Source organism: Emydura macquarii, unplaced genomic scaffold (assembly GCF_026122565.2).
Source record: "Emydura macquarii macquarii isolate MOO-44397 ecotype Brisbane River unplaced genomic scaffold, CSIRO-AGI_Emac_v2 contig_306, whole genome shotgun sequence".
Classification (NCBI taxonomy): domain Eukaryota; kingdom Metazoa; phylum Chordata; order Testudines; family Chelidae; genus Emydura; species Emydura macquarii.
Window position 1 is genome coordinate 12,645,282 of NW_027130443.1, and position 26,034 is coordinate 12,671,315.

General features: G+C 56.3%; 1 protein-coding gene across 4 annotated transcripts; it reads left to right on the forward strand.

Moving 5' to 3' along the window:
• The first annotated feature begins 501 nt into the window (after nucleotides 1-501).
• On the forward strand, nucleotides 502-24,809 carry LOC137160925 (occludin-like). 4 transcript variants are annotated; one of them, XM_067559923.1, is made up of 9 exons: nucleotides 502-673; nucleotides 1,571-1,757; nucleotides 6,446-7,235; nucleotides 10,495-10,653; nucleotides 16,782-16,939; nucleotides 17,475-17,684; nucleotides 18,428-18,599; nucleotides 19,301-19,342; nucleotides 21,307-24,809. In XM_067559923.1, the coding sequence occupies exons 3-9, from the start codon at nucleotides 6,513-6,515 to the stop codon at nucleotides 21,406-21,408; spliced, it is 1,566 nt and encodes a 521-aa protein (XP_067416024.1). In that variant the 5' UTR covers nucleotides 502-673; nucleotides 1,571-1,757; nucleotides 6,446-6,512; the 3' UTR covers nucleotides 21,409-24,809. The 4 variants fall into 4 exon arrangements, with proteins under 4 accessions (XP_067416024.1, XP_067416028.1, XP_067416029.1 ...); XM_067559927.1 differs by having other exon boundaries at nucleotides 1,576-1,757; XM_067559928.1 differs by lacking the exon at nucleotides 1,571-1,757.
• Nucleotides 24,810-26,034: the final 1,225 nt, after the last annotated feature.

Here is a 26,034-nt window from a genome sequence, read left to right on the forward strand (position 1 = left end):
GCAAAGCCCAAGACCCCACAAACTCATTGCACCCACGAAGGACAAAGTGGCACGAAGGGAGCGAGACTTAAAGAGGAGTAAAACCCCAGTGCTGGGCTGGGATCCGTGTGGCCTGGCAGGGCGTTTCGGGCCAGACTGTGTCAGGCCGCGACAGACCAACCTTGCCTGGGGTCTGCTCCCCCTTTCGGGCCACGGGCGTGACAACCAGAAAGGGTTAAAGTCGAAGCAGCCACGCAGCAAGGCGCTTTGATCAGAGCCTTGCACACGCAGCCTCCACGAGGCGATTTATGGCCGTGGTGGAGCAGGCAGCTGAGATTTAAGATCCGGCTTCTGCTGTTGCCAAGTTTTTGACTCCAGCGGTGCCAGGTTCCTGCAGTTACAAGTTTTCTCTTCAGCCCGGCTGCAGCGCAGCGGGAGGAGGCGACTGGCTGGCTGTTTTTAATGACCGTGCACCTAGTAATGATTAATCCCCGGGGGCTGCCATTTTAAGATGAACAAAGCGGGGAGGAAAACAGAGGGGACCCAGCTAGCTGCTCTTAAAGGGACCCCGGCCCAACCCCTTCTGGGAGCAGTGATTTCAGGAACGGAGCCCTGAGTCAGGGGACCCATCTCCAGGGAACACAAGGCTGATTAGCTGCGCGTTTACCAATAATAAAAGCAACAGCAAACCAAGGTAAGGCAACGCATGGATCGATTCGTGGGGGAGAGCGGCACTGTCAGTTTTGCTTCAGTACGTTTCAGCCTCACCTGAAGCTGATCAATTTAAAGGGCCAGATTCCAGCTGAGGTCAATATCCCCGAAGCCAGCTATGGGTCTGGCCCCATGGACCTCAAAGGAGCAATGGTAACTGAGGGTCTCGCCCGGTGGACTTCGACAGAGCTGAGGATCTGGCCTAGACAAATTCTCACCGTGCGGCTGGACGGCTGTGTTCACACAGATCTAATTCCCAGAGCTGGCTTTTCATGCAGAGCAACTTCAATGTTTACCAGTCGCTTCCATCCAAAACGAAGTCTCTCTTTGTTGTTAAGGGGTTTTGATGGGGGCTGCTGGATTTATTTCTAGCGTAACAAAGCGAGGAAGGAAATGAAAAGGAGCTTAGATGGTTTTAGTGACTGAAAGTGAGAGATTTTTAAACAAAAAATCTTGTGCAATCCAAAGAATCCTGTTCAGAAAAGAGGCAGGAAACTAAGGTGGCATTGCAAAACCTTTGCTGAAAGGGGTGAGGTGTCGGAGTCACCTTCACCGGCAGCTGGAAATTCTTTCGGGGGTCTGGGATCAGACTGGAACTGCAGCTTTTAGAAGCACTGGGAGCTTTTGTTGTCTTTGAAACTTGAAGCCTGGCCAAAGAAAGGAGGCTTGGCAGAGAGAACACAGCACCAACCTTATCGCAGTTTCTCCTAGGGAAAGAAAAACATTTGGGTTTTTTTTTTTTAAAAGGAATGACTAAAGCACATGCCTGCGTGTGAGGGGATCACACCGTTGGCTAGTGCTGGGACAGGCAGGTCCAGGCCCACGAGGGGAGTGTAGCAAGCAAACCCTGCCCTGCACTGAGCTGCTCTGTGCTCCCCAGGACAGCTGCAGCCCTGGGAAAACCGAGACGCATTAATCAGGTGAAATAAGAGAGGTGGCAGCGTTGGCAGAAACTGTTGCAACCGGAGTGGAGGCTGCAGCTGAACTTTCCCATCCAGTGGTCCAGGAAGGCTGAATTCAGCGGGGATCCTTGACCCTGTGTGTTCCTCGAGATCCAAAAATCCAAGGTGAGGCTTAGAAGGGTTACTAGGAGGTTTGTTTTCAAGCCCTGTCCTTTCCTTGAGTTCTCTCCCCCTCCTGTGTGGGGGTCATTGCAAAGAGCGATGGCTAGGATTCTTCGGATCTGAGCCTGTAGCAAATTAAAAAGGCCCTTTTTTAAAAGTGGCCTGCGCTCGCCCCTTCATCCCATTTCTGTGCTGTGAAGGGAGCCCCTGGGCCTGGTAACATTTGTGCATTGAGAACCGGCGCCTGCACCGACCTAGTGGGAGTTTTGGGCGTATGCCTCAGGAATGCGGGGTCAGCAGCTGCTGGGGTATCATCTGCAGAAAAGAGCATTTAAAATGTGGCTTCTCCAAACTGTAGTGGGTGAAATAAGTAAACCTGCATCTTTCTTTGCCGTATCCCTTTAACTACGGTGCATCAAATTCATCCCTGGTGTAGCTGTTCTTAGCAGCCAGTTCTTCCGTGTGTTAGTGAGCCTCAGTTGTGGGGGCTCAGAATCCAGGCGTCCACACTGCAGTTTTATAGCCCCGGGCCAGCCATGCCCTGGCTCTTTTGTCACAGTGCAGACGTACCGTACGACTCCCTTTGTGTAAGTGGCTCAGTTTCTCTTGGCCACCTCTGTTCTCCATAGCAATGATGACCTTTCACGGCCTCACAGAGGAGTTATAAATATAAATGCATTGAATTCCCCCATTGCTGTATAAATGTAACCTCTGAGTACGCAAGAGCTCTCCCCACGGGGTGAAAATGACTTGTGCAGAAGTTGCAAGATCGGGCCTTTTATCTTCTTAATAAGGCTTCTGTTACAAAAGCGTTGCTGTGTCTGAACCTCCATTACCTGCACAGTTATTAACCAACACTTGGAAAGGGCTCTGAAGCGCTCGGCATTGTTGTTGCAGAGAACGCGGCGCTGGGGTAGGGGTTACATGGGGACAAACCGATTGTCTGCCTTGCATTGGCGTATTTCACTCAATGTAGCTCAGCGCTATAGAAAGGCATAGCTGGCTGCTCAGGTCCTTATATGGCCCCTGTCAGCACAGGGTAGGAACATGCAGAAATAATCTTGCTTTTAAACATATAATCTGGTTTTGCGTTTTGTTACCAAAGTGCCTGAACAAAATTACTTTGGTTCATCTGTTGGTGGCTTTTTAAGTCTTTTGCATAATCCCGTTGCAGCAATTTGAGTAAATTCAGGTGAGTACATTTTGTGGGTTTTTTAAATAAAAAAGCCATTGGGTGGCTGGATTGATAGATAGTCTCTTGCTCCAGCCAGAACTTATTTCCCAGGATTTACACCAGTGTAACATGCCTGCATTGGCAGAGTTATTCCAGAGTTACACGGGTGTAACTGAGACCACAGCCAGCTGCTAAACGAGCTAGTCCAAAGGGGGCAAAAATCGTCAGCATGCCTAAGGATCTGTCTTCATTGCAGCGTTTGCTCAGGTAACCCTAACCCAGCCCCTGCCCACACACAAAACCCTCAGAGCTCGAGTTTAGGCTAACAGGTGAGTGTTTACACGTTGGCTGGGAACCCACCCAGGTGCGGTGAAGACACCATCTTGCTAGTCTTCCAGGGCCTTCCCACAATCCGCTGGGGGAAAAAAAACCCTGCAGTTCAGCTTCTTGCAGGGCAAAGACCCAAGGATGGGTCCCCGGCCAGCCTCGCCGCACACCTGGTTGAGCGCAGCACCAGCCAGGCACAGTAAGCTGGGTAGGGCTTTGCCGTGAGCTGGGCTAGGCTAACCCAGGGGCTGCTCCTCACCCCAGTTAACCCAGACCCCATGTGACTTAGGAGCCCCAGCCTCACGGAAAATCAAGAGGCCGTCTCAATTCACGGCACCAAGGTGATTTAGGCTCCCAAGTCATTTATGTGCTTTTAAAAGCACACGCTACTGGGGGGCCCTAACGTTCGACGAGGAGAGCCGCTGCAGGGCTGAGGGCCAAAGTCAGTGGGAATGGCCCCCCCGGAGGCCAGGACTGAGTACAGCCCGGGCCATGGGGCTGTGTGACCCCTGGAGCCTTCGCTAGTTGTGTGGAGATGAGTCCAGTGGAGTTAACGGGGTTTCCGTTCTCTGCGGGGGAGGCAGGTCTCCCCTTGGCCGGGGCGAGGCGGGGCCGAGGGTTCAGGGAGGAGGCTGGCTGGGACTGGGAGGAGGAATCGATCAGGGTGATGGTTCTGGGGTGTCAGACCAGGAAGTCCCGTTGGCTTCAGGGGGAACAGCTCCTCTGCCGGGAGGACAGGATGCGGGGGCTCCGGGATACGGGAGAGGGGAGCACGTCTGTGGAGGGGCTGGGAAGTGGCAGCAAGTGAAATGGCTCCAGGGAGAGCTGGGGTGGGGTGGTGTCACCCTTCCTGTTCTTGACGGGGGCGGGTTGTACTGAGTACCCCCAGCTCCCGCTCACCCGCTTGGCCTGTGGCAGGCAGCGTGGGCTGTGCAGCAAGGACTCAGCTGGGGACGCAGGCCACGGGGTCTATTCCTGGCTCTGCCACTGACTTGCTGGGTGGCCTGGAGTAAGGTATTCCTCTGCTCCGTGCCTCAGTTTCCCCATCTGTAAAAGTGGGGCAATGCCCCTGACCCGGTGTGTGAAGCACTTTGAGGTCTCCTGATGACAAGTGCATGGTATTCTTATTATTTATGGTGCCACTTGGGGACAAAGTCCCTGAGACAGATGCATGGTCTGAGAGAGACATGGACATGCTGGGAACCCAGGAAACAAACCCAGGTTTGCGGTAGGTTCCAGTGTGTTTTGGCTGCAGTAACGAAGGGCTCTATGGAAATGACAAGTTCCAAGCCCATGGTGGCAGCTGAGGTCCCTGGAAAGCAGACGGGTCCGTGTGTTACCTTCACCGCAGGGCTCAGTTCTAGCAATTTTCATCCTCTTCCCAACGTCTCTGCCAGGCCACATCTGTCTGGCACGGCAGTCCCAGGCTTTCAGTCACCTAGAAACCCTGAATGCTGCCAGGAAAGAGACGGCCACGGTTGTAAGAGATGGAGACTTAAACCTAGTAGTACCAAAAAGACAGGGTCCAACCGCTTCCAGCTGGACCACACAGAGGCCCACAAACAGCTCCACGTCTCCCTGAAGGGGCAATGGGCGGATCACGCCCCAAAGCGGGGGTAGCACGGTGCCACGCTGGCCTGCCCTGACTGCCGAAGAACACCGTCCCCAGGGAGCGCTGGAAATCAAGTCAAGAAACAGTCTGCTCGGCAAACCAGCTGGGTCTGCCTGGGGAAGCAGCGCCCGGACGCTAAGAAGCGCTGGGCTCATCCTGTGCTATTCAGTAGCAGGATGAGTGTAGCGCCGCTCTTCTCATGCAGAATTATTAGACACTCGGCTGAATAAAACCATGCGTATAATAACAGCTACCGTCAGATCAACCAGGCTGGCCTGGCCTGGCCGGGCCCCTCCTGACGTCAGGTGACAAGTCACCTTGAAGAATTTTGCTGCTTGAGATTCAAGACATGCCACCTTTACCCCCATTTAAAGAGGCGCTTGTCTTCGCTCCGTACGCCCCGTTAGGACAGTTCCCCTAAAGCACCTCGGTAGCATGTCCCCTCCGTGTAGCGTTCTGGGTGCGAGAACACGCTTCAGACAAAACGCAGCCCAGGAGCCTCACCTGACGAAGCCAACGGTCCAGCCCCCTGGTTCTGACCTGGGGTAAAGTGCGATCCATCAGCTGGGCTGCTAAGGACTAACCGTGGGGTCCGGGTGACTCCTCCTTTGGCCAGCGAGAAGCTGGCAGCCACATCTTTGCAGGCTCCGCCCGTCACCACAGGCTGCCTGGTTCCTTCATGGACATGCACAAAACCCTGGCTTCAGCGAGTGAAGGGTTAAGACACCCCCCATTGCCGGGCGGTGGGGCCCAAGAGGGAACTGTTTTCAGCCCCGTAACACGAACCGGGGTCTGTAGACCTGGGCTCTGAGACTCTCTGCGGCTGGGTTTGCGCAGTGTAAATGGGCCCTTTGACTGACCTGCTTGACTGAGCCATTTAGGGTCACTTGCAATGTCTGTCCAGACCCGTAACCACCCCTATTTTACAGAAGGGGACGCAGGGATTTCCTGCCCCTAGTCGCCATCGATTCGTCGTTACTCGTGGTTATTAGGGTCGTGCCTGAGAGCCGGTCGGGTGCGAGGCATTGCACAAATACAGAGTCGGAGACAGTCCCTGCCCACAAGCGCTTCCGGTCTCAGTGCGACAAGCCCAGCCCGAGGGCGAAGGGCTGTACCGCGCACGCAGAGTGAACGAGGAGGTGGCAGCAAACGGCATGCTGATGGCAGGATTCTTTTTGGGGGGGTGGTGGTGGTGGTGGGTTAGGTAGGGAGGGGATCAGCAAAATGCAAAGAGAAGGGGGCAGAGGGGATATGGAATGACCCTGAGCACTGGAGCAAACAGCGCAGGGCAGAGAAAAGTCCAGGCAGAACCAGGGCACGTTCGCTGCATATTCACAGCTCCCTGCTTTGGCTGCTTCTGCCCCAGCTGGCTGGCTGCTCTGCAGCTGTCTCCCAAGGCTGGATGGCAGCAGAGGGAAACGTGCGTCCCTAATGCCCTTTGCTCGGGAGGTTTGTAAGTGACTCGCTCAAGGCCACAGAGTGACTCAGTGGCAGAGCCAGCCACGATTTGAACCCAGGCCCCTGCGCTCGTCCCATCTCCCGGCTCCACTGCTTTGACTATCTTGTTTATGTGCCTAGGCTGGTCTCCGGCTGCCCATCGCTGTGCTCTCCAAGCGCCCACCCCGGGCCGGCTCCTTCCTCCGCCATGTACAAGAAGCCCTACGACAGCCCGCCCACCGGCTACGGCCCCCCCGGCGACTATGGCTACGACATCCACTCACCCCAGCCGGGCTCCTTCTACGCTGAGGACGCGCCGCAGGATTTCTACAAGTGGAACTCGCCGCCCGGCGTGGTGCGGATCCTGGCGGCCATGGTCGTCCTGCTCTGCATCACCATCTTCGCCTGCGTCGCCTCCACCCTGGCCTGGGAGTACGGCTACGGCTACGGGGGGCTGTACGGGAGCGGGATGGGGAGCTACTACGGGTCTGGCGCTTATGGAGGAGGGATGGGCTACGGAGGCTACGGGGGTTACGGAGGCTACGGGGGTTATGGGGGCTACGGAGGCTACGGGGGCTACGGAGGCTACTACGGAGGGATGACCAACCCGCGGGCAGCCAGCGGCTTCATGATCGCCATGTCGGTGCTGTGCTTCATCGCACTGCTGGCCTTCTTCGTGGCCAGCCTCACCAAGTCCAGCGGCTCCCGCTCCCGGCGGTTCTACCTGGCGGTGATCGTGGTGTGCGCCGTCCTGGCCTTCGTCATGCTCATCGCCTCCATCGTCTACATCATGGGCGTCAATCCCCGGGCGCAAATGACGGGCAGCTACGCCTACAGCCCCATGCTGACCATGTGCAACCAGATGTACTCCTCCGGCGGGGCCTACCTGAACCAGTACCTCTACCACTACTGCACCGTGGACCCGCAGGAGGTGAGATGGGGTGCTGCTTGCTTTCTTCCCTCGACTTGCCCTCCGTCTTTTCTCCCTTTCTCCTTCTTTCTTCCCTCGACTTTCTCTCTCCATCTTTTCTCTCTCACCTTCCATTCGGTCTTTGTCTTCCATTGACTTTCTCTGGGAGCTGCTAAAAAGAAAAAAAAATGGGATGAATGTTTTAGGAAAAATGTTCATGCAGATTTAGCCTGTGTTTGTTTCTGTGACATGTTGATCAAAATGGCAGTTTAAATCTCCCCAGCCGCTTGCTTGCTGTCACAGCTGGTTGACAAACAGGATGAAATTTTGGTCAAAATTGTCATGAAAATCCACCCCCCACCCTTTTTTTTTTTCTTAAAATTTGAATTCTGGCTTGAAAATGTGGCCCATTTCCCAACCAGTTTGTCTGTGATTTTTTTTCCCCATTAAGACCCTTTTTCTCTCCAATGCCTCTGTAAGTATCAGTGGTAACTGCATCAGTACGGAGCTGCAATTTCACTTGCTCTACCTTTTCCACTCGCTATTGGTGCTCTTCTCCAGCTTGCCTCAGCTAAGAGCAATGCCTAGTGAGCAGTGTCCCCATAACCTATTCCAGGGGGAGTCTGTAACCAGCTGCTCTTACATGTGCACAGGGCATAACCCAGGCTAGTAGGATGGAGCTGAGGACAAGGAAATCCCAGGCTGAATAGCAGGAGATGCTTCCAGGTGGACAAAGCTGTGAAGCAATCTCCTAGGGGAATGGCAGAGACCCAAAGAGTTGGACAAAGAAAAATCCTGCTCTGGCAGGTGGATGGGCTAGCCTGGAGGTTTGCAAACCAGCCTGTGGCCCGGGGGGGCTGACTCATCCGGCCTGGTTTCTGCAGCTGAGGGAGGGCCAGAGCTGATGGGAGAGGGAGCTGGAATGAAGAGAGTCTGGTTATTTTTCCATTCAAGCAATTGCTTTAGTTGACAAGGGGATGTTATAGGATCATGAAAGGGAGGGGAGAATGGGGGAGAGGGCAGGAGGTGAGGTATGGGACAGGAGATGGGGGAACAGGAGGGGAAGATGGTGCACAATATCTCGCTATCAAGCTGTGGACCCACTCTGGAAAAGTTTGGGGAACCCTGGACTAGACAATCTAATGGTTCTTTTCCATCTCTCACCATTTTCTGAGATTCTCCGAACCCTCTGTTCTGACCCGCTCAGAGCTCTGCGCCCCTCTCCCCTCCTTGAGCGGTTCTGGGGCTTCTTCGATTGCCAAGACAGATGAGCGCACTGCAGGCATACCTTAGGCCAGTGGTACCCCAGTAGCACCTAGACGCCCCAGCTGAGGTCAGGGCCCCTTTGTGCCAGGCGCTGCACAGATGCACAGTGAGAGACAGGCCCTGCCCTAAAGAGTCTGAATAACAAAGGAAGGTTCATTAGCCACATTTTACAAATGGGGAAACTGAGGCCCAGAGAGATGCAAGGAGGGAGTCTGTATTTATCATATATGGCCTGCATTACTGTAGTCTCTGAGCACCTCCCAATCTTTGATGGATTTATCCTCACACACACCTGGGAGGCAAGGCCTAGCTGTCATCACCTTGGCACAGAGGGGGAACTGAGGCACAGAGCAGCTAAATGACTTGGCCAAGGTCACACAGGGACACTGTGGCAGAGCTGGGAACTGAATCCAGGTCTTCCAAGTGCCAGGTTAGTGCCCTAATCGCTGGGCCATCCTTCTTCTAAGCTAAGAAGCGCCTCTTCCACCTTAGAAATAAACCAGGGCCAGCGCTTTAACCACAAGCCCACCCCTCCTGCCTGCTTCGCCCAGTTCTAGCCCCCAGGACATAACACTGAGCAAAACAGCTTTTTAAAACTCTCCCTCATTCGATGCTCAGTTACGCGGCTTGGCTTGGTCGGTTCGGGCAGGAAACCATGATCTCTGCTCGCTGGGCCCCAGCTGCGAGTCAAAGGTGCTAAGCTGTACGTTGGATAGGGAGGCAGCAAAATATGAACACGAAAGGCCTCTGTGAAGCCAGTTTCGGTCTGGACTGAAACAATTGCAGCGATTTAAGCAGCGGGCTGGGTGGGGCTGTCGCCACCACCCCCGTCTCCAGGATAAGATTAGCCCGGCCTGCTGCGTTCTGTCCGCCTGCAATCCTGAGTCACGGGGAGCCGAGCACTTTGCTGTCGACTCCCTCCTTAAGACAAGGCAGGAGCAGTGTTGCACCTGCCTGATGCATGGACCAGAGGCGACCTAAACTCATTCCCCCCCATCTCTAATTTCTTCAACTGTGGGACGATCTGGGGAATCTCCCTCTCGCGAACACATACGCAGACCAGAACACAAGGCTTTGCACCCCTTCTCCTTGAGCAAAACTCTCGCAGAGCGTAAGCGGCCCCTATCCCTGCTGCTCTCAGCCATGCAGCCTCAGGCGAGACCTGTTGGTTGTTCCAGCATGGAGGGGGAGTCCGCACTCCTGGGCTTTTTCCTTAGCCCTTGAGAAAGGCATTGCCTCTCTGTGCCTCAGTTTCCCAATCTGCAAAACATGAGGGCGCTGGCTCCATTTAGCTTGCAAAGTGATTTGGGGATCACCTCATTTATTTTTGGTTCTTGAGCTGGGCCCAATCCGGGAGAATCAAATCCCAGAAAACTTTGTGGGCTCAATGGTTTTGCTGAGCTCCGCGCAGGATAAGATGATGGCAAGTGAGCGAAGCAGCAGCCGCAGCCCCCATGAGGTTCTGCTTTGTGCCCGGACAGCTGGGGATGCCAGTTCTATTTGGGGCCAGCTTGGGTTACGCACAGACGATATCCCACCGTTCCCCCTTTGAATGCCGCCGGGTTCGTCCTCTGTCACTTGAAGGAGCCATTCTCAAAAGCCCTTGCAAACCTGAGAAGCTGCCTTTCCCGCTCTTCCTCCCCCTAAATCCCAATCCCACTCATCCAGCTCACTTTCTCCTCCGTGGGGGAACTTTTGTGTTTGAAGTAACAATTATTTTCCCTCTCATTTGATTTTTTTTCCCTTTGGCACCTTCATGTGGACTGGAATGATTTCTCCAGCTGAGCTGGCAGGGTGTGTGTGTGTCTCATCTCCCTCTAGCAGCTAATCCACATAGAGGACAACAACCTACTGCTGCTACTAGCGAATGGAGTTCTTCCTTTAGCTTGAGTGGTAGAGCTCAGTGCTGCGGTGGAGACGGTCCTGGGTTTGAACCAAGCTGATGGCTGTGATGAGGCAGGGGGGTAATTACCTTGACTCCCTGGCCAACGTGTTTTTTTTTTCTCCCTTCTAGGCCATCGCCATTGTCTGCGGGTTCATCATTGTCATTCTCCTCTGCGTCATTTGCTTCTTCGCTCACAAAACGCGCCACAAGATCTGGAAGTTTGGGAAGCCCAATATCTACTGGGACAAGCCCCTTGCCTTCCAGGAGGGCCCCAACGTGGAGGAGTGGGTGAGTTTAGCATGGTGCAGGCTGCAGGTGCATGAGTGACAGGCACGTCGAGGCTCCAGCCTGCTCTGGTTAAATCGGGGCATTACTCACCAGCCCATCACCATGGCGTCTAGGTGCCGGAGATACCGCAGGAGCCTGAGTCTTCCTTTCAGCAGCAGAGAAATGGGGCTGTTGGTAAACTGGAAGGGGCTCAGAGACGAGCCATAAGAATGATTAAAGGGTTAGAAAAGCTGCCTTTAGTGAAAGGCTCAGAGCGCCATTTACAAAGCGCCGCACAGGGAAGGTGCAGGGGTGAGTACCGTCAATAAGAATCTACCTGGGGAACCAATAGTTAATAACGGGCTCTTCAGCCAGAAGAGGAAGGTGGGGGGACCAGAGAGCAAGCGTGAAAAAGTGGGACACTTTTGAAGGGGGAGGGGAGAGGTTCAGTTACGTAGGTAAGAGAGAGTCCCTAATATCGGGATGGTCCCGCTGACATTGGGATGTCTGGTCACCCTAAGGAAAGGTCTAACGTCGTCCAGGGGCTGGATGCTGAAGCCAGACAGATTGAGATGGGAAAGAAGGCGTGACATTTTAATGGTGCGAGTAATTAGCTGCTGGAACTATTAACCGAAGGTCGCGGTGGGTTCTCCATCCCTGACAATTTTAAAATCAAGACGGGATGTTTTTCTAGGAGATCGGCTCTAGGGATTATTTTGGGCAGTTCTCTGGCCTCTGTTATTCAGGACGGTCAGACTAGACGGTCACAACGGCCCCGTCTGGCCCCAGGACGAACGAATCTATAAATGGTTAACGACTTTGCCATGTAAATCACCAGCCGTAGGCTTCAGAGTGAACCCGTCATCGTGGTCCATGGCTCTTTCAGGCTGTGTGCAGATGGGGCTGGATTCGTCTGCTTCACCTTCTAAGATGACTGAGGCAACCATAAAAGTCAGGGACAGGTTAGGTTCTGGAGCAAAAGATGGACTAGAGAAAGCACAGTTGCTCCAGCACTCTGCAGTGGCCTGCTAGGGAATGTGGCAGGGTGCATGTGAGCTCCCTGCTGCATGTTGTGAAAAGTGCTAGATAAGAGCTAGTTATTATGATTTTTGTTCAGTGTTTGCACAGCACCTAGCACAACAGGATCCTGGGCCGTGGCTGGGACTCTGGCCTACTACCAGAATATAAATAAATAATAATAATATCATGCAGCAATGAGTTCCATGGGTTAATTTTATACATTAGTGGAGGGGGGAGTGTGTTTGAAACGCCTTGTTTTTCCCATTTGCTATTGTGTCCCCTTGTTGCTCAGATATGAGTAACAGGGTGTTGAGAGCAGGGCTGGTCCAAGCTATGCAGCGAAAGATAAATAAAACGGGATCGGATCAGATAGGCCGCAGGCCTGGAGCCAGCAACACGGAGGGTTTCTGTTCTCTTCCCCTTTGTCCGCCTAGTGCTCTAAAAATGTTTGCTTATGATATGATTTGGTTTCAGCCTCGTCAATGATTAACTGGGCAGCTCTTTCCACGCAGGTTTTCGCCTGGCACGTCTCAAACAGACACCGCGTTCCGCTCCGTCGCTCGGCGCCAGGTTACGTCGGGCTGGCAGTGGGGCTGGGCCAGTGGGGCCATGGAGGCTTGGGGATGGGCTGGGGACGCAGGGTAGCTTGTTGCGGGGGAAATGTCACGGTAGTGTAAGCACTGGGCCCAATTAAGCCTTGGAAAGTCACCTCTGGGCAGAGTGCTGGTGGGAGACCGTGGCACCGCGTACGTCCCAGCGACGCCCATGCCAAGGAAGCGAAGGATTCTGGGATTCCCAGCCACGGGGGTAGCAAAGCCTCGGCATTGTGTTGGGCCTCTGCCCAGGCTGAAACCACCCGAGGGCCATAATTGCAATCATCTCTCTTCCCTCCGCCGCCCCTGTGCGTCCCGGCCTCTCAGAGTGAGCGTCTGATGCCTAAAAGCCTAACGCAGACGGACAAGCCCTCCAGGGCACTGCTGGGCCAGAGCAGAGGGGCTGCTGGCGTCCTCTCTGCCATATGGCATGAGGCAGAAAACCAGCCGTCTCTGCATCGGACCAGGCCGTGGGGAAATTACCACAGGGGGCCCGGCCCGGTGTGCGGTCATGGACAAGGCATATCCTTAGCAGGACACATCCCTCCTTGGTCCTGTTTGGGGTCTTGTCCTGCCCTCGCCACCGCAGGGTCCGAGCGCCTGCCGGTCATGTGCTCCGTGACGTGACTCGCATCTGGCACCTGTGCTTTGTTCTCCGTTCCCTCCCTGGCGGGGAGCTGTTTGTGTAGAGGGAGGGTTTTGTTGCCTTTAGCTGTTGGTGCTGTGCTGGGGTTGTGTCGGAGAAGGCAGGGCGGAGCAGCACTTGAAGCCAGTGTGTGGGTTGGTTTGGGACAGCCCCTGGTTCCTGGGGGAGTCTGTCCCACAATTTGGGATTGGCCCCCGAGGACGCTCTGTTCCCGGCCCAGACAATCTTTACCCTAGTGGCAGAGAGTTCCGCCGGGCCCGAGGAGCGGAGCTGACCACTGCCCCCATCCCAGAGCTTTAGACTCTTACAGATACTATGGGCCGCGGCCGTGGAGCACCTTGGAGAGAAGGGCCAAGCCCTTGAACTTGACTCACTGGCCGGCGTAGAGAGCAAACGAGCGGCTGATCCCCTGCTCCTGGCCGGAGCTGTGGCGAGTAAGACTAGAAGGAAGGGCGCGCTGATGAGGAGTGGCTCCAGGTAGCCTGTGGAGAGCATGAGCTGGCAGGGCCAGGAAGGGAAACAGCTGTATCGAACCCTTTATGATCCGCGGAGGGCGGGGCTCAGGCAATTTAGGGCCCTGCGCAACTGGGCTGTAAATTCATAATAAAAACCGAGAGGACAGACAGCGTGGCCCCGTCTGGATCATGTGCAAAGGCCGCTGCTGGGGGCAACATCCCCTGTGGGGTGTGTTACCCTCTCCCTGCCCAGGACCGAGGAAGGCAGGCAAGGAGGCGCTGTCTCAGCATCCCTGCACTTGAGTCCCGTGCAGTCAGCCGGAGGAAAATGTTGTCAGGACGTTTTGTGCCGTGTGTTCAGTGAGCTGGGGTGTGATAACTGGGCGACCTTCGAAAGGAGCGTGAACTGCCACATCCACTTCTCTCGCGAGGACAAGGAGAGACCACGGTTCAAGGACATGACTGTCCTAGTCTGAGGCAGTGTGGCCTAGGGGTTAGTGCTGGAGGAGGGCGGGGAACCGGGACCAGTGGGTTCTATTCCTGACTCTGGAATGAGACCACCATCTAGGGGTTAGTGCTGGAGGAGGTCAGGGAGCTTGTCTTGCTGGTCTTGTACTCATAGCTCCCGGCAGGGAGTATTGTCTAGCCATGCAAGCGGGGCTGGCAGTGTGGACAGACCAGGCTCTACAGGGGAAAGCTGAGATTTCCCCCGCCCCCCCCATCAGCTCTCAGGCCCCTTGGGGATCCCCCCCTCCAGGTGTGGGAAGGAAGGTGGGAGAGGCGTTCTCTTAGCCAGCCAACGAAGCGCTTTCCAAAACTCCACCAGGGCCCAGACAAGCAACAATTTCTTTCCCTGCCTGGCAAGAGGCTCCATCTAACAAGCCAGGAAGGAAGGAAGGGTGAAGGGGGAAAACATCTGACCTTTTAGGATTCAGTCTAAACAGATTCCTCCTCCCCCTTCCCCGCCCCATTTCCGTAACCTCCAGGAGCAGCTGCGGCCCTCTTTGCCCGCACTCGGCGGTGTCACAAAGCCAGCACCTTTCGGGCAGGGGCCCAGCGCTAGGAAATGCCTTTGGCCTGAGGTCAAGGAGTGGGATGGGCCCCGCTTCCCGCTGGAAGGAAAGCTGCAGGGGCCCTGCAGCTGCACGGTTCTAGCCCAGAGGCAGAGGCCAGTCACGCTCCGGCGGGCAGGTGAGGGAGCGGGCTGCATTATTCAGCAGCCTGCGGCATGGAGCAAAGACGACTCCCACAGGTGGCTGGGGGGGCTGAGAGGAGAGGAAGGGGTTAACGAGTGCATCAAATATCTAATCAGGGAATGAATTGCAAGCATTTAGAAAAGATCTACCTGGAGGAGGGGGGCAGCTAGCCAAGGATGGGGGGACGCGGGCATGACATTTATGAAACCTGGTGCATGTGATCCATCTATCTCTGTGTGCCAATCCCGCAGGCTAAACAATCTGTCCCACCTCGTATTTAGCTGTGACACCCCGTTACCGGTTCCCAACCTGAGGAAGAGCTTGCTGAGGCTCGGAAGCTTGTCCCATAAAAGATATTGTATTGTTGTCAGTGGGCATGGTGGCTATTGTATCCAGCATGAGGAAGGCCAGGTGAATACCATGGAAGGATTGCCTAGTGGTTAGGGCACTTGCCTGGGACAGGGAAGACTAGGATTCAGTTCTCCTCTCTGTCACTGACTTCCTGTGTGACCTTGGGTGAGTCACTTAGTTTCTCTGGGCCTCAGGTTCCTATCTGGAGAGGAGGCAGCGTTACCTATTGGGTACAGTGCTGGAGTGGGACTCAGCAGAGCTGGGTTCTGTTATTGGCCCTGACACTGGCTTGCTGGGTAACCTGGGGCATGTCACTTCCCTTCTCTGTGCCTCAGTTTCACCATCTGCAAAACGGGGAAAGCAATCCCCACCTGCTCTGTAAAGTGCTTGGAGATCAGCCAATGACAAGTGCTACGTAAGAGGGAGTTGGTATCTGTGAAACGGGAGGAATTGCATTTCCCTAACTCACGGAGGGTGGGGATGAGGATAAATAAATACGTTAGCAAGTGTGAGGTGCTCAGATCCTACAGCACTGTGGGTCCTAGATGTACGTAAGACAGATGGATAGAATCCAGCCCTGCAGCCCACCATCAGCAAAAGAGCGAAGCCTGAAAGAAACGAACCGCCCTAGAGGTGACCAGTTGACCAGTTTCCCAGCCCCGGGTGTTTCCACATTCCTCCTGGCTCCGTTTATTTACTGTGTGGGTCGCTCCTGGGAGGTGTTTCCTGAGTTCTGGTGCAAGTGTCTCCCGCACCGGCTCTGCAGGAACCCAGCTCAGGGTGGAGCCGCCCAGGCCAGAACATCCTCCCTTTGTCGGCCCCAGAGACGTCTGGGGAAGGGGCAGTTGCTCAACACATGGCCGAGTCCCGGTCATTTATTGTAAGGGAGAGAGTGAGGCACGCAATCGCCCCTGGGAAAGTGCCGGTCTCTTGGGGCGTTGGCGCAGGAGAGTCCAGGAGGGGAAATTCCAACCTTCTCCCCCCACACACAAAGTGCCTGTTCCCAGGGACGGAGCATTCGCCATTTCCCTTCCCAGGGAGCCTCACATTGCCTTAGCTCTGCTCCTGCAGCTCCCAGCCTTCGGCAGGGGTCGCCTGCCGGCAGCCCCTCTGCTGCGTTTTCAAGGGCAGGTTGTGGGGGCTGGCTCCTGCAGGTGGGGGCAGAGCAATCCAGGTCAGCTGGGCCCCGGAACGGGGGGAAGGCCACACAGTTTAGCCCCACTGCTTGGTGCCAGGGACTTATCATCCACCCATGCTCACCCATCCCCCTGGGCCAGCAGGTTGGGAGAAGGTGGGGCCGGGTGGTGCCAGCCGGCTCTCACCCAGCCAGCAGGGAGGTGGCTGTTTAAACGGCAGGGGAGTTTGTTTGCCGAGTGCCGATTTAGCTTAGGGAGACCCGTCCCACGGTGATACGGGGCTGGGGGGGGCCGCACACACGGGAGGCAGGGAGGGAGCCAGGCTGTGGGCGGTGGTGCCGTGTGCTTGCAATCCCAGCTCCGTGGGGCCCTGCAGGCAGAAGGGGGATTGGCCATCGCCGGCCACCCCTGCTTTGTTTTTCTTTGCTGTTGGGTCTTTATGTGATGGTAATAAGGCCCGAATAGAGCTGGCTGGGCTCACGGCTCTGCCACAGCTCCTCACCCTGCTCCCCCAGCTCAGCCAACGTCCCTGAATCCCGACCCACGGCCCCCTGCCCTCCCTCTGCCCAGGCAGAACCTGACGTCCGGGCCCCGCTCTGGGCATCCTTTGCCCTGGGGATTGGCGCCCGAAGTCAGGCGTGACCCGGGCTCTCGTTAAGGCGGCAGGGCGGAGCGCGGCCCCGGCGTTGTGCCTGGCCCTGCCGGGCCGGCCACGGGTTGCAACGAGCCACGTGCCTCTGGCTGCTTTTCAGGTGAAGAACGTCGCGGAGGACGCCAGTGCCCACGACGAGATGGCCACCCTGGCCTACTCTGAGAGGCCGACCAGCCCCGTCAACGCCCCGGCCAGCGCCTACAGCTTCCCCCGCAAGGAGAACGGCTACTATGCTTCCCAGGCCTACAACCCCAGCAGGTGCCTCTGTGCCAAGCGCTGGGAACCCGGGGTCCCTTCGCACCCAGAGCCCTGGGCTGGGGCTGGGGAGCTGGGTTCAGTGCCCAGCTCTGTGGGACCTTGCGCACACCCCTGCGTCGCCCTGGGCCTCGCTTCCCAGCCGTCTGCAGGCCGGGGACAAGGATCCTTCCGGTGTCCATCCTGCCTGCCCGGCTGGGAGCTCTCTGGGGCAGGGATTGTCGCTCCCCACGTGGCCGGTGGGGCCCTGAGCGTGATGGGGAGCTATTCCCCTGCTGTCGTTAGAAAGGGGTGTCCTGACCCTCTGACCGATAACCGTGCATGTGGGGGGGGGCAGCCCCACAGCTTGGGGGGCTGGGGCTGGGTTCCCTGTTTCACTCCGACCTGCCGCCTTGCAGTGTTGCCAGCCCCCCGTTTGGAGGGTGTGACAGCCTCCTAGATGCGGGCGTGGGCTCCCAGCCGGGTGGCAGCGCGGTTTGGGGAGGTCTCAGGCCGAGAACCCCGGCTCTAGCCTGATCCACGTGTCCCCCCCCCCCAGCTCTCCTGCCCGTGTGGCCAGCGATCAGCCCCCCAGGACCTTCAGCACCAGCACCCTGGAGGAGAAGGGGAGGGAGGGTGCCAGCAAGCCCGCCGCCCGGCGGGGGAGGAGAAGGAAGCGCAACCCCGAGCTGGACGAGTCCCAGTACGAGACGGACTACACCACGGCCATGGAGTCCAGCGACGAGCGGGACCAGGACGAGTGGGGCAGGTGAGGGGCTCGCTCTCCCTGGCCGTCCCCCAGCGGGGTGTCCAGCACCAGCTGTGGAATCCAGCGTGCGGGGCTAGCTGCTCTGACCATCACGGGCCACGGGGGCTGGGCCACAGGAGGAGGGGAGGGGCTGGCCCGTGGGGGAGCGTGCCCCGGCCATGCAGCTGGACCAGGAGTGGGGGTCAAGTCAGCCCCGTTTGGCCTGCGGGGAGGGGCTGCTCCATGGGCCGGGGGAGGGGAGTTGGTCATGCCAGCTTCGCTGCCGTTCTGATGCGCCGTGACGTCATCGCGGTGACAGCGACCTCGTGCGGTGACGTCGTCGTGCCAGAGGCTGGGAGTGGACGACGGGGGAGGGCTCGCGTGACAATTGCCTGTTCGCTCCCTCTGAAGCCCCTGGACTTGGCCACCGTCCAAAGGCAGGACACTGGGCTAGATGGAGCACGGTCTGGCCGTCCCTGTGTTCTTCTGTGCCACGGCTGCAGCGTCTGTGGGACGCCTGCTTTCCTCCCCGTCAGACGGGCGGTGGCCCGGCCCTCCTGTAATTCCCGTAGCCGCTTGCAGGAGGCTGCATCGGCTCCCGGGACGCTCGTGCAAGAACAATGCTGCACGGAAAGAAATTGCAGTGATGGGGGGGGGTCAAATCTTCAGGCACTCTGGTTTTCAGAGACTCAGCCCCTCTGCAAACCAGGACCAAAGTCCCCCCCGTTTGAGTCTCTCTCTCTCCCTCTCCGCCTGCCGGGCAGCTTGTACCCCCCGATTAGCTCAGACGGCGTTCGCCAGGAGTACAAGCAGGAGTTCGACACCGACCTCAAGCACTACAAGCTGCTGTGCGCCGAGATGGACGACATCAACGACCAGCTGAACCAGCTCAGCAAGCAGCTGGATGGCTTGTCGGAGGACAGCCCGCAGTACCAGGTCAGAGCGGGGCCAGGCCCGGGGCGGTCATTTCCCAAGGGGGTTAGGAGCGACCTGGAGATGGATTTATGGGAGCGGCCTCATGCTGGCACCGGAGGGCCCAGCGGAGTTCAGCCCGGCTGTGCCTGGCGCTGCACAGAGACGGACCCTGCCCCATAGAGCTAAACAGACAAAGGAGGGGTTGTGGCCCCATTTTACAGCCAGGGAACTGAGAACCAGAGAGATTCGGTGGCAGAGGCAGGAATTGAGCTGAGGTCTCCTGATTCCCAGCCCAGTGCCTTATCTACAGGGCACCCTTCCTGCTACTTCACCCCTCTTCAGAGGGCCCAGCGTGAAGCTGGAGCCCCGCTCAAGGGGGACGCAAGTCTCATTTGATAACAGATGCTCATGCAGTTTGCTCAGGGTCCCACCTTGTTCCTGTTGATGCCGACGGAGAATTTCGCCCCATCAGCGGGAGCTGGAAGACGTCTCTTCTTCTCCTTCCCTTGTTCCATGCCCCGGCCCAGCCCAGCCTGATTCCACCAGCATGCGGTGACGGGCTGTCTCGGGAGGATTTGTTTTCGGCACCGTGGCTGGCTCTCCAGGCAGTAGCCTGAAAGGGTTTCTGTGTCAGCTCCTGCCTGGTGCCATCACCTGTGCCCTGGAGTAATTATCCGCCATGCGGATAACGTGGCCCTCTCCTCCCGGTTTTTCTCTTTCAGGGAGTCGCCGAGGAATACAACCGGCTGAAGGATTTAAAACGGGTGAGTCTCCAAAATCCAGTTTGTCTTTAGCCATTTGCACCTGTGTATTTTCTGGCAGGCTGGCTGTCTGATCTCCCCTAGGGATTCAAACAGCATCCCATAGTCAGGGTCCTCAGACCAGGGCTCAGCAATTCATCATTTTCTGCTTCGGCGGCCTTAGAACTTGTCTACACATAGATGCTGGAATAGCTTAACTTAAATCGGTTTCAAACCCAGATGTGCGTAAACCACTGCTAGCCCGTGTGCAGGCGTGGATCTCGGTTTGAATCTGGTCCTGTCGGTTTAGCTTAACGCCTGTCAATTTACCTGCCTGAGCGAAACCGCAGGAGCGAGGCTCAAACCGGTTTCAGGGTGTCCACACACAAAGCTGCGCCAGTTTTAATGGAATCGGTTTCAGATCTCATCTTGAGGTGGAGCAGGACAGTTCTGTGCGTGTAGACCCAGCCTTGGGGTGATTGAAGGTGCTGGACTGAGACCCCAGAGCTGGAGTCCCAGGGCGGGGGCAATGTGTAGCCAGCCATGTGACCGGCCCTACAGCTGAAGGGCCCAGCCAGGGATGGGAGGTTAGAGCCGTCTACGGGCCTGATCCTGCGCCTTGCTGTGCACACTCAGTTCTCACTACGCACCTCCCAGAATCGGGCCCCCCCCATTCCCTAGCCTGGGCTGGGAGGAAAAGTCTAAATGCAGCATGTGCTTCTGTGACAGCCCCCCTCCTGGCTGACATACGGGAGAGCGAAGTGGGGACCTCGAGAGCTAACAGGGGGAGCAGCTAAAGCTCCCTGGCTGGAAGGAGGTCACAGGCAGGCATCGTAACAACTCCCGTCCTCCAGGGACTGACCCCAAGGGAGCCTGTAAACCACACTCACCCGGGGGCTATGCTCTCTGATGTGGAGAGCTGGCACCCAGGACATGCACACGCTTGAGGTGGCCACAGAGCCATCAGCTGGTTAAAGGCTGCCGGTCCCTCTGTACCTGGGTCAGGTCCAAACTCACGACGTGGCGTACAATGGCCTGCCGCCCCATGCGGTGCCCCTGCGCTGGCTGGTGGGTGTTAGATTACGCTCTGCGCTGCAGCTTGAAATACAGCATGCTTCAGTGAGCTGAGCAGGAGGGGGAACACATCCTGCTTTCAGAAACGAGTGGACGGCACTTTCAAGTGCCAGCCTGGCCTTCCTACAGCCTGCAGCACAGCTAGGGGGGCCTTCTGAACTCAGCTGATCTGCTCCCTGCCGTGTGGATCGGTCAGACCTGCTGCACTCCCTGGCAAAAAAAAAAAAGTGTGACCTGCTTCTTCTTATTCCCTGGAGCCCTGCAGGGTCAGCCCCGGGATGCGAGAGGGAGCTGGGTTCCACTGTGGCTCCTACATCACAACTGGAATTTTAGTTCCAGTGGCAAAATCTTTATGGCTGGGGAGTGTGCAGGAGGCAAGAAGAAACCCGGCCTCTCCCTCTTGGATCCCAGGTTGCATTTGCAGCACTGGCAGCAAGGGGTAAAAATCTCTCCGTTCACGTGCGAACCGAGGGGGTCTGAGCTGGGATCACACTCAACGCGTGGGGCTTGAACTCAGAACCTGGAGCATTAAGCACCAGATTTTCAAAAGGGACCAGCCCTCATTTAAGCAGGTAAATGAGCAGTCCACCGGGTGCTGAGCATTTTGTTCAATCTGGTTTCCGTTGTGGGCACTGAGCCCTTGAAAATCTGGCCCTGAATTCTTAACATTTGCTCTCCAAAACCACCAGCTTCTACCACGTGAGCTAAAAATATAACTCCATTGGCTGGTAGCAATGGGAGACTCTTATCTTATGTGGCCCAGCCACTAGGTGGCGGTGCATAACACGTGCTGGACCAGCTCCCACAGTGGTCAGGGCTTCCAGAGCACAGATGCATTTAGGAGCCAGCCAGAGAGAACATGTTCCCTGTGACATTATTAATGCCTCCTCCCTCATTTCTTGCTGCCACTTTAGACTCCTGATTATCAGACAAAGAAAATGGAGAGCAAAGCTCTGAGGAACAAGCTGTTCCACATCAAACGCATGGTGAGCGAGTACGACAAGATGAGAGGGTAACCCGGCAAGCAGAAAGCCGAAGCCTTTGGAGGGGGAAGAAATGCTGCGTGTGGCCAGCTGGCTTCCCAGTCCCTCCGCAAAGCACTGCAGGAATGCCAAAGACCTGAACTGAAAGCAGATCTCTTTTGGTTTTGTCCGTTCACTTAAAAAGCAGAATCTCTCTATCTTTGTGCCATTTCCAAACCGAAACCCGACCGATCTCGGCGAGCGGGGCAGGAGGACGATTTTTAGAAAAGAAATGAAACTCCAACTGCAAAGACGTTTGCGCGCTGGTTTCATTCCGGTGGGCGGGGCTGCATCCTGTAATGACCTAAGGAGAAATCCTGGCCCCACTGACTCATTGGCAAAACTCCCTTTGACTTCCATGGGGCTAGGAGTTCACCCTCGGGGCTTCCGTTTGTGCATGCGAGTCATTCATTCAATCGCAGGGAGTGTAAAGCACACGCCTACAGTTGCGGCAGCTCGGCCCCCTCGGTGTGTACCTGTGTGAAGATGTTAATGTGTAAATATGGGGGTGTGTATATAAATTAGCCTCCTGGTTTATAGGATCAAATGGTGTATTTGCTCGGTGAGCCTCTCTGTAGCGCGCTCACAGGTTGGTTCCCATCCTGCACGCCCTAACTCAGTGAAATTCAGCCCCGTGCGGAGGGCCTTGTGCAAGGCCTGTGCACCAGTGACCTTCCACCGAGCAGGGTAGGTGGAAAGCTGGCCCCATTGACCTCAGCGGGGATGGTGCCCTTGCCTTAAATAGAGCCTGGATTTCGCCCCGTTCTGGGGACTCTGTGCTGTGTAAACCTGGTGCTGGATCCCCGCCCAGGAAAGGTTTGCAGGATTGGGCCCGTACTCACTGGTAAGGCAGCTAGCCAGGCTCTTACGTTACTGTTGTCATTCCCCCTCATCCTCCTGAGTGCCAAGGTGATGCAAAGCCAGGAGCAAGGCAGAGTCCTGTCTGCCAGCAGTCTGTCCCAGGCTGTAACAGCTCAATGGAGCTGAGATTGTTCTCTCTTGGCCATGTCTCTTTCTTTTTTTGGAGACTCACAAAATCACCTGGTTTCTCTTAACCTAGGTTAATTCTCTGCCAATGTGGATCACATTCTGTGTCCTCTGAGCGTGTGGCCGACACACCTAGGACGATGATTTGTGTTAATGGTACCACCTCAAGGTCCCAGCTCAGCTCAGGGGCCCATTGTGCTAGGTGCTGCACACGCCTCTAGGAAGAGGCAGGTCCCGCCCCCAAAGAACTTCAGCACAGAGGGTGCCTACCTCTCACTGAAATTGATTTCATACCTCAGTTGTCTCTGAGGAGCTGGGCCTTAGAGTCCAAACAGACAAGGCAACTTGCCTGAAGTCATAGCTGGGAAGAGGCCCCAGGTCTCCTGGGCCCCAGCATATGTGCCACTGAGCCGCCCTGCCACCTGATGTGCCTCCATAGGGGACATGCTTCCTTCCACCAACTAGAATAACCTGGCTGAGCCCGGACAGGACTGGGAGACAGCTCCGGCCAGGCAGTCCTTGCCCAGGCCAAGCGCCCACGTGAGTCAGTGGGTGTAAAAAGGGCACCGTCCTCGGTATGCAAATGGGGCACTTAGCCCCACCCTCCCTGCTGGGGCCTTGCGGGAGTCACATCATGGCCATGCCACAGCGCGCCCCCAGCAGTGGGATCGGGGTCCCCTGCTCCGCCTGCCCGGCCAGGCAGTCCACAGTGCCTGGGAACAAGCCCCGCTTGGGAGGGGGGTTGGCGGTCACGAAACCAGCACTGGGGCCAGCTGCATGCCAGCGTGATGTGACCCAGAAATGCAGTGCCCAGAGGGCATGTTCCCAGGGACAGCCTTGAAATAAACAAGTCCCCAGAGTCTGCAAATGACTTCAGCACGTGCTAACACCCCCACGAGCACGGCCGCACTGGGTCAGGCCCGGGGTCTGCCTCGCCCAGTAGCCTGTCTCTGACTGTGGCCGGCACCAGAGCTTCTGCCACACTGAAGGGAGCAGCGTTGGCTGCAGAATTGCAGCTGGCGTGCAAACATCTCGCAGGACGGGGGCTCAAGGCCGCGGCCAGGCTAGAAAAAAAAGGGACTGGTGCGATGGAGCTGGCGGGGGCGGATTGAAAGCCCCACACACCCTGGGCACAGCTGAACGCCGCCAGCCTGATTTTAGCACTCCCTGCAGGTAGGGCAGCTGGTGAGCCGAGCCCAGGGCCTGTCACGCTGACCCACGTTTGCTCATTGTTTCCTTGTCCTCGCCGGTCTGCTTTCGCCTGTTGTCTCTGGGCTGAGGTTGCAGACTGTCAGCTCTCTGTGGGGCAGGGACCCTTGCTTCGCTCTGTGTTTGTGCAGCTGCCCGCAGAACGGGGCCCCCGACTAGGGCACCTGGTCGCTGCGGCACCCCGAATAATACAATACAGGTTGGACCTCTGTAGCTGTCAGGAAATGCGAGCTGCTAAAATTGAGCTGTGGCCGTTCAGCTCCGTCTACACTGGTGCGAAAAGGGGTTTTCATTCCAGCTCACTCAGCCAGCTCCAGCTGAGCGAGCTCAGTGGAAGAAAAGCCCCTTTTCTCTAATCTAGCCAGGGCCTAAAAGACTAGCGCGGCGCGCAGCCCTGTATCAACTCTCTCACGCTCCCTTGGTGCTTGGGATCTTACCGGCTGGAGCTCAGCCTTGTTTTACAAGCCACACCAGACGTTAAGCTGCAGTAACTAGCCCGTTGCAGCCAGCTGAGGATGACGGCCTGTCTCCCACACCAGCCGCTGAGATCTGTGCAGTCAAGCCGAGTTTAAACATGGACCGAAGATCCAGAGGTTATTCCGCGCCCCCCCCTCTCCCTCTCCGTCTGCGGAAGTGTCTCTCTTTGAGCTGACAACTGAGTTTCGCTGTGGCTGCATTTCACAGGGATGAATAATACATAGGTAACTCCTGAGTCACCCAGCAGAGAAGGCTCACGCTCCTGACAAGCCAGCAATAGCCAGGAGTTGTCTGCCCCACCAAGAGACAATGCGAGGCCTCGTGGTGCCAGTCTTAGAATAGCCACAGCTGCTACGGTTTTACAGAGCCGGCCAGCATGGGAAGAACATCTGAACCCTGTATTTTGTAATGCTGCCAGCACGTCGTAGTCAATATTTCCTAGACTGGTGTGATATTTTGTAGGGAACTGGTTGTGATGTCTATTTTTTTTAATAAACTGTATCTATTGATTTTAAATGTCAGCGTCTGACTGAAAATGAAGCACTTCTTTGTCCATTTAATTCCTAAATCAGTTTGTGGTTTGTTTTCTTTCGTTTTAAAGCAAAAATCTGTGTGTTTAATTGGATGCCCCCAGCCTGGAGTGTTTTGTCACTGGGTCGAAGCACTGTTGGGAGGTAGAAATTGGGGAAGGGAAGAGATTGTTACAGCAGCTGCCTTTGATACATTCACCACCAGCCGTCTCCTGCCATTCAGCCCATCGGCCCAGGGGGTGTCAGAGCAGCTGATAACCATTCATGAATTTATGCTCCCAACACCCAGCTGTGGGCTGTGAGAATTACAGATGGGATCCCAGGCCCTGAAAGACGCAGTGGCATGGACAAGGTCACACAAGGAGTCTGGGACAGAGCTGAAAATTGACCCCCCAGCTAGTGCCTTAGCCACAAGGCCAACCATGCTCTGCTGTCAGCAGGCTGGAAAAGTGCCCTTCCAGGCCTGCTCCAGGCTCATTCCCCCCAGCTGGGGCAGGGTTGCCTTCTTATAGCTACTTCTTTTCCCAGCATGCCTTGCTGGGGGGCGGGGTCTATAAATTTGGCAGAGAGAGGCTGCTGGAGCCCTAAAGTGGCCATTTGCCGGCTGCCTCTCTTCCTCTGCGGGTGAGTATTCTGAACCCCTGGGGTGCTTCCCCTTTCATGCTCTGAACAGGAGCCCCTTGAGTTCAGCGGACGGAGCGAGCCAGGACAGATGCTCCTTGGGGGGAGGGCTCAGCTATCTTGCTAATGAGGGCCCCAGGTTGGGACGGCATGGTTTGTGGGCACCTAGTCTCCCATTTGGTGTCAGCTGCTGGATGCAGTGCCCCTGCCCTGCCCTTCTCTCTGTGCAGGGTTTTAATGTGCAGTTAGTGTCTGGCGAGGTCAGAGAGCAGCTGGGGAGGTGAATGTTGCCCAAGCTGGGGATTTTTATTGCGGGGCTCCCTGGTTCGGTGTCTCTCTCAAAGCGCCAGCGCCCGGAGTCCTGGCCTTCGCGAGCATCTTGGCGCTTGGTTTAAAAACAGATGTTTCTAGCCCTGGTGGTGGCAGGGAAATGGTTTGAACAATGGGACCCACTAAAAAGTTCCAAAAAACAGAAGGAAAGTTAAAACCCCAAAACCTCCAACCCAAAATATACACGGCTGTGAAAACTCATGATTGCTTTTAACTGATCTCCTGATTTTTTTGGGGGGCGGGGAGGGGTTAGCGATACCACAGGCAGGGCTCCCACATTTGGGATCTGCTGCTCACCCGTGCATGGGCCTCTCGAGTTCTGCCCGATTGCACGGGGAGGGGCTGCTGTATCTTCGGTGAGGGTAGGCAGTGCACGTGAACTGGGCTCCAGCTGGGCACTGCAATCCACGTGATGTGGCTAGACCGCAGTTGAAGTGGCTGGGGCTCGGTGCGGACATAAGGGTTC